Raw genomic sequence first — 12,863 nt, forward strand, 5'->3', positions numbered from 1 at the left:
TGGGGGGGTATTCTTAGCAGTGCTCAGGCTCTGCAGTAGGGATGTAGTGTTAGGGGAACTATAAGGGGTGTAGGGGATCAAACCTGGGTTGGCTACATACAGGTAAGTACCTTACCTCTTATACTCCAGTCCCTAAATCCCAGTTTAATTTTTGAAACATCAGAATACATTGCCTAATCAAAAATATTAAAACATGGGGTTGAAGCGATAGGGTAGGACATTTGCTTTGCATGCAGCCAACCCAGATTTAATCCCAGGCACCCAATTTGGTCTCCTGAGCCAGCCAGAATATTCTGAGTCCAGAGACAGGAGCAATCTCTGATCAACACTGGGTGTGGCCGCAGTGTTGATATATATATATATATATATATATTATTTATATGTATTATATAAATATAGAGAATATAATAATATATTACTTTACGAATAAAATGTTATATGAAACATCTTTTTTTTTTTTTTTTTTTTTTGGATTTTGGGTCACTCCTGGCTCCACGCTCAGAAATCGCTCCTGGCAGGCTCAGGGGACCATATGGGATGCCGGGATTCGAACCTCCGTCCTTCTGCATGAAAGGCAAGTGCCCTACCTCCATGCTATCTTTCCGACCCCATAAAAAATTTTTTTTGAGAAAAGAAAAACGAAAAGACGAATCCAAGCTTTAGAAAGATCTCTGTCAACCTTGAAGGGCTATATTTCCATGGCATCTGAAGCAAAAAAAGGCGTTTATTCCTAGATGGGATGTACTTATTCACAGCCTGCCTGTGTGCTAGGAAAGCTAAAAATTAAAAAGAAAAAAAAAAATGCCACCAGAACCTGGGAGATAGCTCAAAGGGCTTGTAGCACACAAGACAGCTCCAGGTTCGATCCCCCACAGAGCACAGTTCTGAGTGACACCCTCACACGGCACCCCAGCACTAAACCAGGAGTGCCCGGCCTCCAAGTCCTCTACGGTGGTGGCCCTAAAACAAAAATGAAGGGGTGGGGCGTGAGCAAAAGGATGCAGATAGGGGGCCGGAGAGATAGCATGGAGGCAGGGCGTTTGCCTTGCATGAGAAGGACGGTGGTTCGAATCCCGGCATCCCATATGGTTTTCACGGAGCCTGCCAGGAGCGATTTCTGCGGCCCCTGGTTGGTTCCAGGGCGAACCGAAAGGCGCCGCCACCGACCTAACTAACCCTGGGCCAGTGCAGGAGGAGAGAGGCGGAATCGGAGACGCGCGCCGGAAAAGGGCGTGGACAATAAGCACCGGAAAAGGCGTGACTAAATCGCGCCGGAAGGGGCGTGGCTAGGCCGCTCAAGTCTCGCGCCATCTCGCGAGAGCGCGAGAAGGCGGAAGCGCAGTCTGCAGGATGCGGAGCTTGGTGGCGTTCGTGCTGCTGCTGAGCTTCTTGGCGGCGGGTAAGGGGCACCCCCACTTTCCAGTGCCCCCGTCTTGTCACCCCTCATATAAGCTTTTATCACGCGCTGTCTGAGCTTCCCGCCCCCCTGTGCTCGCTGTCGCTTCCTCCCCCGTCTGCCTGCCCTTTGCCCCGACTCTTTCCCAACTCCCAGGGAATGTATCCCCTCTCCCGCTCGCTCCGCAGCTCTCCTAGGCCCTCGCTGTCCTGCCCTTGCCCCTCCACCTGAGCTGTCTCTGTTTCAGGAGCCGTCGCCGGGGACCCCAACCCCGCCACGAATCAGCCCGGAGGAGGACCCCGTGACTCCTCGAGTCAGAATGATCCACCTGTGGCACTTACTGACGAGGAATCCTCTCCTGGCGAGGTAAAGAAGCATCTGAATGGCGATCCGAGCTCGTCAGAACAGCAGGCGCCTCCACCTGGGGGTTCTGTAACGACTGGCAAGACGACTCCTGCTGTCACTTCTAGCAGGAAGCCTTCATCTGAGGGTTCTCCTGGCACGCCTGCCAAGACCTCTTCACCCGGGGGCTCTTCTGACACGTCTGTCAGGGATCCTCCGTCTGAGGGTTCTTCTAACAAGTCTGACAAGAACTCTACATCAGGGGCTTCTCCTGACAAGCTTGGCAAGAGCCCTGCATCAGGGGGTTCTCCTGAGAAGCTAGGCAAGAACCCTTCATCAGGGGGTTCTCCTGACAAGAATCTTCCATCAGCGGGTTCTTCTGACAAGCTTGACAAGAGCCCTGCATCAGAGGGTTCTACTGACAAGCTAGGCAAGAACCCTTCATCAGGGGGTTCTCCTGACAAGAACCCTGCATCAGGGGGTTCTTCTGACAAGCTTGACAAGATCCCTGCATCAGGGGGTTCTACTGACAAGCTAGGCAAGAACCCTTCATCAGGGGGTTCTCCTGACAAGAACCCTGCATCAGCGGGTTCTTCTGACAAGCTTGACAAGAGCCCTGCATCAGGGGGTTCTCCTGACAAGAACCCTACATCAGCGGGTTCTTCTGACAAGCTTGACAAGAGCCCTGCATCAGGGGGTTCTCCTGACAAGCTAGGCAAGAACCCTTCATCAGGGGGTTCTCCTGACAAGAACCCTGCATCAGCGGGTTCTTCTGACAAGCTTGACAAGAGCCCTGCATCAGGGGGTTCTCCTGACAAGAACCCACTTGTGAGTCCTGACAAACTCCCAGCAGATAAGCAGCAGCAGAAAGGAGAAGGGAGATCTTCAGAGCTTGCTGAAGAAGCAGAATTCAGGGATGCAGAGGACAGTGAGCTGGAGCCCCAAGAGAGAGAGCCCCCTGCCTCCAGTGAGAACCGCCTTAAAGTGGGGGCTTTGGATTCGGTGGGCCAGGGGAAGGATTACCATTATAGAGACAATCTTGGAGCTGCCAGTGCTGAGAGCAGCCACTTCTTTGCTTATCTCGTGACCGCAGCCATTCTTGTTGCTGTCTTCTACATCGCTTATCACAATAAGAGGAAGGTAAGTTATAATGCCTCAAGAAAATGACCATGAAGGGGCCAGGAAACTATCCCAATGTTAGAACACTTGTCCAGTTCAGTCCCTGCAAGCTTGGTTTGGAGGACAATGTCCATTGCTTATCTGCCTGTGAAGACTGATTTTAAGACAGTCATCTTCCTTGTTTGTATGTTTTGGGGACTCCACAGGCATTGCTTGGAATTACTCCTAGCTCTGCTCAGGAATTAGTCGTGGTGTGCTTGGAGAACTGTATGGGAAGCAGGGAATTAAACCCAAATAATCTTTGTGCAAGGCAAGAACCACCTGTCCACTATACTCTCTCCTACCCTAATAGTTTTTTTCCTTTAAACCAGGGGTCTCAAACTCAATTTACCTGGGGGCCGCAGGAGGCAAAGTCGGGGTGAAGCAGGGCCGCATAAGGGATTTCGCTTACCGAATATTCGAAATAAGAAATCGCATTAGTAAGAAAAAAATCGCAAAAAATCGCTTTAAACATGTACATACCCCGAACGGAACTGCTCAGGGTATGCTAATGTTTAATGCGATTTTTTTCTTACGAATGCGATTTTTATTGCGATTATTCAGTAAGCGAATAATCATGAATACTGCGATATCTGAAGGCCGGCCTCGGGCCACAAAATGTTGTATGAAGGGCTGCAAACGGCCCGCGAGTTTGAGACTCCTGCTTTAAACCTTGCTAAGGCTCTTTACTCTTGTTTTTTTTTGCGGGGGGGGGGGGGTTTCTTTGCTTGCTTATTTGTTTTGGGGGCCAGATGTGGAGATCAAAGCTTACTCCTGCCTTACTGCCTTATCATTCAAGAATCCTTTTTGTTTCGTTTTTTGTTTTAGCTTTTGGGCCACACCCAGTGACGCTCAGGGGTTACTCCTGGTTATGCGCTCAGAAATCGCTCCTGGCTTGGGGGACCATATGGGACACTGGGGGATCGAACCGTGGTTTGTCCTAGGCTAGTGCCGGGGACCAAACCCAGGTCAGCCACATCCTAAACAAGCTCCTTAACCATTGAGCGATCTATTTAAGCCCACTCTTGTGGGGTTTTTTTTGTTTGTTTGTTTGGTTGATGGTTGGGTTTTTTGTTTTCTGTTTTTTTTGGTTTTGGTTTTGGGTCACTCCCGTTGATGCTCAGGGGTTCCTCCTGGCTCTATGCTCAGAAATTGCTCTCGGCAGGCTCTGGGAACCATATGGGATTCGAACCACTGTCCTTCATGCAAGGCAAAAACTTACCTTCATGCTATCTTTCCGACCCCCCACTCTTGTGTTTTAAGTGGTTGTTGAGTGACACCCATTTCCTGAGTGCCTTCTGCTGCTCTTTTGATGTCAAGTCAGGTTGTTCTTTTCATCTGACCCGATTGGGGAGTCTCCTTCCAGTGCCTTAATCTTAGATCCTAAAGAGGACCAGAATATTGATAGTTTCTAAGCAGTTGAAGCACTTTTTGTCCTTTCCTCATCACAAAGCAGTGTGTCACTGTTGCCTTCCTCCTCTACCAAGTCTACCTTCCTCCATCTGCGATGTCGAAAGAACAGTTTCTGTTCTGTAGCTTTTGGCATCAACAGCAAATAGCACAGAGACTCTGCAGTCATTTTAGTTTCTGATTAGAAAAGTGACCAGGAAATAGAGGGATAATAAAGGGTAAGGAGCTTGCTTTGCACACAGCCAACCTGAGTTTGATCCCCAGAAACTTATATAGCCCCCTGAGTTGTTGGCCAGAAGTAATCCCTGAGCATAGGTAACTCAGACTTCCCACGGATTATAAAAACCTGGGAAACCCCACGGATTATAAAAGCCTAGCCCTTTTCCCTTGTCTATCATTGCCTGTTTATTTTGTTTGTCACATGCAGGGCTAAAGACAAAAGCAGGGCCTCCCCTGCAAACCAAGAGTCTGTTATTTCCTGTAAAAGATTTCTGATGTTAGTTATCAAGCCCTGTCCTTCCCAAAATGGTTAGCAATTTAAATAGGCCTCTTTGTGATTATACTGCTCTTTGTACCAGGAGGTTCTTTTTTGTTTGTTTTCTTGTTTTTGTTTTGGGTCCACACCTAACAGTACTCTGGGAGTCTCTCCTGGTGGGGCTCCGGAATTGAACTTAGAACTCTGACCACCTATCACACTCTCTCCGGGATCTTTATTGACATAACTGTGAAGGGCCTTTTCTTGTTTCTATGGTCATAGAAATGATTGAATCTGTGAATCTATGTACATGTCTTCATAAGCTACTTAGTAGTCATTGTCTTTGTCATTTTCCCAGATCATTGCTTTTGTCCTGGAAGGAAAACGATCGAAAGTCACTCGGCGACCCAAGGCTGGTGACTATCAGCGTTTGGACCAGAAGGTAAGAGAGAGAGCTACAAAGTGTGGGGTAGGGCGAGGGAGCAGATTCTGGCAGTCACAGCTGGTTGAAGAGTGCCTTGACACCAGAGGACACCAGAGTAGCAGCATCACGTATGCAAGACTCACACAGCAAAGCCAGGGGGAGGCCTTCAGGGTCTCTGCGGCAGGCAGACTTGAAGTTTGCCAACTCTCAACCCCATTTTTGCCTGAGAATTTTTATCCAAGCGTACCAGTAGATGAAATAGGTGTACAAACCTAATAATCACAAATTTACTTAGAAGCAAATTTCATACCCATCATTTATAAAGCTAGGTTCAGGGTCCAGAGTGATAGCATAGCAGTAGGGTGTTTGCCTTGCAACACTGCCAACCCAGGACAGATCTGGGTTCTATCCCCGATATCCCATATGGTCCCCCGAGCCTGCCAGGAGCAATTTCTGAGCACAGAGCCAGGAGTAACCCCTGAGCGCTTCCAGGTTTGATTAAAAAAAACAAACAAATGAACAAAAAGCTAGGTTCAGGGAGCCAGAGAGATAGTACAGCGCGTAAGGTACTAGGCTCTACAGTCGCTGTTTTGACAGAGGAGGTCAGGCGAGGGAGAAGGGGTGTTGGCACTATATTTAGCAGTTTATGGGCTGCTTCTGGAGGGGTACTCTGTGTTATTGGGGGCCAAATTGGGGTTGATAAGATGCCAGGCAAGTGCCTTAAGTCTTGTGTTCCAGGCCCTTTTTATTTTTTAACTCCTTTATATTCCCTCTTGCAAGTTGGTGGCAAGATTAATACACAGTGGTCATTCCTTAGGCACCTAGCCTATGTTTTTGTATTACCCCAGCATGTCACAGACTTTATTTTATTTTGGGGGGCTTTTTTGTGAGCCATACCGAGCGGCACTCAGGAGATACACCTTGCTCTGTGCTCAGAAATTGCTACTGGCAGGCTTGGGGGACCATATGGGATGCTGGGGATCAAACCCAGGTTCGTCCCAAGTCAGCAGCATGCAAGGCAAACACACTACCAATGTGTTGTCACTCCTGCCCAGCATGTCACAAATTTTAATTGGCGACAAATTACCTTGGGAATTGTGAAAAAACAAAATCTGAACCACTTAGTAATTGGTAGAGCCTATACTTCTCCTAGAAAGTTCCCAGGGGGTTACCAAATGCCACTGACCCTCACTTTAAGTCTCAAAGCATTAGGTGACACCTCTTTTAAAAGAAAAAAACCCAAAACATACCCCACTTCCCTAAGCCCCTTCCCTGCTGAACTCTGGACTTGAAGCTGTTACATCTGATGCAAAACAAAAAATATTGGACAACCCTACTAAATGTTGGCCCCACTTTCCTCAGTATAGCCCAGTCCTGCCACTACTAGAGGTCAAGCCCTCCTTCACCAAAGTTTCTCTCTAAAAGCAGCTTGTTTCTTGGGGCTGGAGTGGTGGCGCTAATGGTATGGCATCTGCCTTGCGCACACTAACCTAGGGCGTACCAGGTTCGATCCCCCGGCGTCCCATAGCTAGGAGTGATTTCTGAGCACATAGCCAGGAGTAACCCCTGAGCATCACAGGGTGTGACCCAAAAAATAACAACAACAAAACAAAACAATAAAAGCAGCTTGCTGAAGCCTGGCATATACTTCAGTGACAGCACCAGCCTAGCATGGTGAGACAGTTCGAGCCCTAGCACTGCAAAAAGGGAAGACAGAATAATCACCAGAACAGTGGCCTGTTTTAGTGGCCCCATGTCATGCTGCCAGCATCTGCCCTCTTTTCCCCGTTTAGGGACAGGAGGACATTGGTAAAGAACAGCACAGGGCTGGATGTGGGCGGTGCAGTCTTCCTACTGCAAGAGTGTGTACATCTGTGACCATCTCTGCCAACTAGCCCAGTAGGTCAGATCTCAAGATAGCCTCTGACCTCACGCCTTTTAGAATAGTTGACTTTTAGGTTCCCTTTTGCTCTAATGAGCTGAGGATATGGCTCTGAGGTAGAGCACAACCTAGTCTTTGGGAGCTCCTGGAGTCAAACCCCACCAACTCCAAAAGAACCCTCATTGTTCTTGAGAACAATCCAGACTGGTACAGAGCCAAAGTGCTATATTCCTTTACCAAGCTCAGTGTATATTTTCTAGAATGTGTTTTATTTAAAACTGACTTCTAAGGGGGCCAGAGAGATAGCACTGGGGTAGAGCGTTTGCCTTGCACACGGCCGACCCAGGACAAACCTGGATTCAATACCCAGCATCCTATATGGTCCCCCAAGCCTGTCAGGAGCAATTTCTTTTTGGGTCACACCCGGCAGTGCTCAGGGGTTACTTCTGGCTCTATGCTCAGAAATTGCTCCTGGCAGGCTCGGGGAACCATATGAAATGCCAGGATTCAAACCACTGTCCTTCTGCATGTAAGGCAAACACCTTACCTCCATGCTATCTCTCCGGCCCCAGGAGCGATTTCTGAGCACAGAGCCAGGAGTAGCTTGAGCGTCACCAGGTGTGGCCCAAAAACCATTAAAAAAAAAAGCAAAAACAAAAAAACACTGACTTTAAGATCACTTTTACTTGGGGGTTTTGGGTCATTCGAGAACTACTCCCAGTTTGTTCTCTGGGGTCTTCCCCTGGCAGTGCCAAGGCTTGAACTGGTATCTACCACATGCAGGCCAACTAGCCCCATGGAAGATAATTTGATGTGCTTTTAATTTTGGCACAGCAGGACTAACTGCTGACTGTTCTCGAATCACTGCTGCTGGGGATCAAACTTGCCAGTTTCATGCAAGACAAGTGCCATATTTGCTGTTTATAGGCTCTGTTTGGCCTATTTTGCATTTCCTCCCTGAATCAGTCAACCTTCGAAAGTGTCACACCCACCCCCCCCTACCCCCAGCACCTTTTTCCCTAATTTTCCTCTAGGGGAAAATTGAGTTTTACCAATGGATTGTGTTGCTCTTGTTTCAGATTTAATTTTTGTGTCCTCAAGAACCTCATCCTTCCTGCTGATTTGTTTCTAAATCAAGAGAAATGAAGAGAAAAAGAAAAAAAAACTGCCCTGAGACACCTCCCCACCACCCCACTCCCCACTCATGTGTCTGATGACAGAGTCAGGGTAACTGGTTTTGCACCTGCACTTTGGTGACCTTGTACTTCTGTAGTCTATTTATGTGGTTTCTTCCAACCCTTCCACCTTGAAGTGTAAGTAGAGGGAGTGTGTGGAACCCAACCTGACCAAAGGGAGCTCCAACTGTCTTCTGCCTTCCCGGAAGTTGGGTCCCATAGTCAGTCTGTCCCTCGAAAATAGCATTGCACTCGCCACACTCTATCTTTATATGCCAATACGAAACTCTGTAACTTGAGGTGCTTTTTATACCTCTTACTTTGAGGAGACGTGCCCTACTAATGATGTATAAAATACTATATGTTGATGGGCAGAGAGCTTTTGTGAACACATCCTTCTTTTCAAGGTGTTGGCAGCAAACAAAAACAACTCTGAGGTTAGGGATATGACTCAAAGAGTTAGGGTTCATGGTTTCATGTGGGATCCCCAGGGATCTTGACACCACAAGCACCATTGGGATCCACTTTTGAGCTGAGGGTAGCCTCCGAGCTCTTCCGGTTCTGATCCCAGAACCAAAAGTAGGTAAGCAAAAACAACAGCTTTAAAAAACATTTTTCCTCTCTATTGCTTGAAAAGTTCAGCCTGTGAAGCCTAAGTTCTTCACTTTTTCCTGATTTTTTTTTTGTTTTTCTTTTTGGGGGGCCACTCTGGGGTTACTCCTGGCTATGCACTCAGAAATCACTCCCGGCTTGGGGGATGATGTGGGACACCAGGGGATCAAATTGAGATCTGTCTGTCCTAGGTCAACCGAATGCAAGGCATGCGCCATCACTCCGGCCCCATTTCCTGAATTTTTTTTAATCAAGGCAAAGTGAATTAACTTTGATTTGATATACTGAGCATAAACTTGATTTTGGAATTCTGGGATTAAAACTACTCACTTGTGATATTTCTTTTCAAATACAGTTAGGACTTCTGCAGCACTTTTCTTCATACTCTGAACCACAATGGAAACTTTTTTTTTTTTTTTTTTTTTTTGGTTTTTGGGCCACACCCAGCGGTGCTCAGGGGTTACTCCTGGCTGTCTGCTCAGAAATAGCTCCTGGCAGGCACGGGGGACCATATGGGACACCGGGATTCGAACCAACCACCTTTGGTCCTGGATCGGCTGCTTTCAAGGCAAACGCCGCTGTGCTATCTCTCCGGGGCCCACAGTGGAAACTTTTTAAATAGAGTAAATTTGTGCTTCATGCAAGTAAGCCTGTAGAAGGGTACTGGTATGAGTCTGCACTTTTTGCTAAGGACCTACCTTTATGAAACAGGTTTCCCACAAACTTTTTTTGGAGGTGCAATTTGGGCCACACCCGGTGACCCTCAGGTTACTCCTGGCTATGTGCTCAGAAATCGCTCCTGGCTTGGGGACCATATGGAATGCCAGGGATCGAACCGAGGTCTGTCCTGGGTTAGCCACATGTGTGACAAACACCCTACCACTGCACTATCACACCAGCCCCATCCCACAAATTCTTTTACCTTAATCTACTTAATGTCCTTATTGAAAATGCCGGAATAACTAGTAAAAATTCTTCTGCTTTATGTGTAGAGTTCCTATAATTTGAGAAATTCTGTGAGTTTCCCCAGGGTACAGAGGGTAGTGCCTGGGATCTGGTCATAGTTTTCCTTAGTCTGATGACCCTTTGATAGAGTGCCTAAGGAAAGGTGTTTTGTTTGTTTTTCTAAAAAATAGAATAGCTGATCTCAGGGAAATACGAGGAATGTGGGAGATGACAGAGTACTCTGGTGTCTCTCTTGTCTGAAGATGAGGCCATCCTGTCATTTGTCTCCTATTTTGCTTAAAACAGCCAAGACTTTTGGTTGAGATTTTCCTTCACTGCAATTAGCCTTCTTGGAGTTACAGAAGGAAGGAACATTCTCTCTGCTCATGTACCATTCTTAGGGATCTCCTACATTCTCTATAAGCATAGCTATCTTATTTCTTTGTTTTGTCTTCTCTTTGTATTGGGGGGTCACACCTGGCAGTGCTCAAGGGCTTAATTCTTTCTCCAGAAATTACTCCTGACAGGCTTTGGGGACCACATGGGATGGCAGGGATTGAACCCAGGTCAGACATGTGCAAGGCAAGTGCCCAACCTGCTGTGCTATTAGTCCAGCCCCTTCATTTCTCTTTTTTCTTTTCTTTTTTTTTGTTTTTGTTTTGGTTTTGGGGGTCACACCCAGAGGCACTCAGTTGTTACCATTGGCTCTGCGCTCAGAAATCGCTCCTTGCAGGCTCAGGGGACCATATGGGATGCCGGGAATCAAACCTAGGTCTATCCATGGTTGGCTGTGTGCAAGATAAATGACCTACTGCTGTGCTTTCTCTCAGCCCCTCACTTCTCTTTTATCTCCTTTGTATCTCTTATTCCTCTCATTGGTTATTTGTGCCATTGTGCACTAGTACCTTTCTTTCTCCCTTCTTCTTTCACCTCTTTCCTGCTTCTCTGGAACCCTGCCAGTTCATTCTGCATAATCTTTATACATTTACTTTGTTCCCTGCCTTTCTCGAGAGCGCGCGCGCGCGCGTGCGTGCGTGCGTGCGTGCGTGCGTGTGTGTGTGTGTGTGTGTGTGTGTGTGTGTGTGTCCCAGTCTTTCTCTTAATGACCTTTTCAGTACATTCCAATCACCAAATCATCCAGTGATTGGTTCTTGAACATGATCTTGTTCTAGATAAAATTAGGCATGCTCCATCATCCAATTGAAATTTTCCTTCTTTTGGTTTCTCTGAGACACAGTCCAATCATCTGAGAACTCCTTTGCCTTATCCTGCCTGTGCTGCGGTCAAATGAATCCTCAGTGGCATGTCCCTCTTATTCCTTTGTCTCAGAAACTCATTCTTTCTTTGCCCTGGCTGATTTCCTGGCTGGATTTTTAAGAATATAGTCCTGCTCTGTGTTCACTTCTCACTAAACAAAATGTCTCTCTTCTACCCTTGAGCAGCCCTCCTAATTAATTTCTTTAGCCAACTCTTAGGTTGCAAGTTTTACACTTTGACTGTTACCTACCAGATGATAATATCTTTGATTATCTCCAGCTTTATTCCATTTACCTTGCTTTCTTTGCTCTATACTCCTGAGTTTTTGTAAGGCCCCAACTAGATTGGTTCTCAGAGGTGTAGTATTGAGCCCAGGTGCTTGGATCCAGAGCTTACACTCAAACCACTCATGGTTTAGGGAACAAAAGTTTGTCGTTTCTTTGGTTTTCAGTTCTCTGTGATAGGCACATCCTAGCCACACCAATGGACCCTCTTGCCAGTTGTTCATCTACTTTTTGCTCTTGCTGTGCCCTCTATTCTGTTTTCCTGTGGTAGTTCTTTAGTCAGACTACTCCCTTCTTTCTTCCCTTGGCTTTCCCAAAATGGTGTCGTCAGGGTTCAGTAAGTTTTCCCAGATCCGTTCTAACTCCACTTCTCCATGTGATTAGCTTTTTCTATTCTACTCCAGTAGCACTTAATACCAGTCACTTATTTTGGAGCCTCAGAAAGGTAGACAGTCTCTGATGTCTGTTTGCCTCCCTCCAAGAAAACTAAGCTATTTTGGAGTCCCCTTGGCATTGTTGCCACATGTCTTGAACATAATATCATGTTAAGGAATTTTAGGAGTTCTGTTTTCTCTTGCAAAGACAATTCCTTTGTTTAGAACATCTGGATGGGACCTGACCATAGCCTCAGCTCTCCCTGGCTACTAATGCTGTACTCTGTTGATGGGCTTTGCTTGGGAAGAGGACAGCAGAAAGTTTGAGTGCAAGACCTGAGAGGTATGCACCAAATATATACACGAGAGTAATTTTTGTAGTTCACATACTCCCCTTTATGAGCCTCTATGAAATGTCATTTTGGGGACTGAGAAGGGTAAAATAGGGATTCAAAATCCTTTAGAAATTGCCTTGGGAAATCTCGTACGCCAAAGGGAAACTTGTATTCTGACAGGGGCTTTCTTTAGAGATGTACCGTGGAGGGTTTTTCTGGAGAAAGTGTGAATATACAGGCTCAAGATGAAGCCTCTTTAATCATGCCTTTCCAGGACCCATGAGAGGCCCCTGTCTCAACAGCTGAGCAGCTTTCCCTGTCTCCACCTTTGGAAAGTTTCTTCTTCTTTTCCTTTATTGGAGGGAGGGGGACACACACAAATGACTCCACTTGTGAATCACTTCTGGCGGGCCTCAGGACTACACAGAGTGCTGGATTGTCTGTATGCAAGTTCCCTCCTCACTGTACTATTTCTCTGGCTTTGGAAAGACAATTTTATTAAGTAATTCGTGTTTTAGTCATGGGCCTTCATAGATGAGCTTATTTTCCTACCTTAGATTCCTGAGCAAGATTGTATATGGATTTTTGGGCAGTACTTGGGGCTGTTCTTGATGCAGTGCTCAGGGAGCCACTCCTGGCAGTGCCTGGGGGACCCTGCAGTGCTAGCAATCTATCTAGCTCTCCCCTGTGCAAAGCATGTGTACTACTAACTTTATGTGTTCTCCCTGAGTAGAATTATTTAGGGTCCACTGCTGGCCTCTGAAGGAGGGGAAATTGGTGTATCTTGAATAACT

General features: G+C 46.8%; 1 protein-coding gene across 1 annotated transcript; it reads left to right on the forward strand.

Annotated features, from left to right (window-relative positions):
• Window positions 1-1,350: 1,350 nt before the first annotated feature.
• On the forward strand, window positions 1,351-8,636 carry TGOLN2 (trans-golgi network protein 2). Its single transcript, XM_049784609.1, has 4 exons — window positions 1,351-1,399; window positions 1,644-2,878; window positions 5,140-5,223; window positions 8,167-8,636. Exons 1-4 carry the CDS (start codon window positions 1,351-1,353, stop codon window positions 8,170-8,172), a joined length of 1,374 nt encoding a protein of 457 aa, XP_049640566.1. The 3' UTR covers window positions 8,173-8,636.
• Window positions 8,637-12,863: the final 4,227 nt, after the last annotated feature.

The sequence above is a fragment of the Suncus etruscus genome, chromosome 12 (assembly GCF_024139225.1).
Source record: "Suncus etruscus isolate mSunEtr1 chromosome 12, mSunEtr1.pri.cur, whole genome shotgun sequence".
Classification (NCBI taxonomy): Eukaryota; Metazoa; Chordata; class Mammalia; order Eulipotyphla; family Soricidae; genus Suncus; species Suncus etruscus.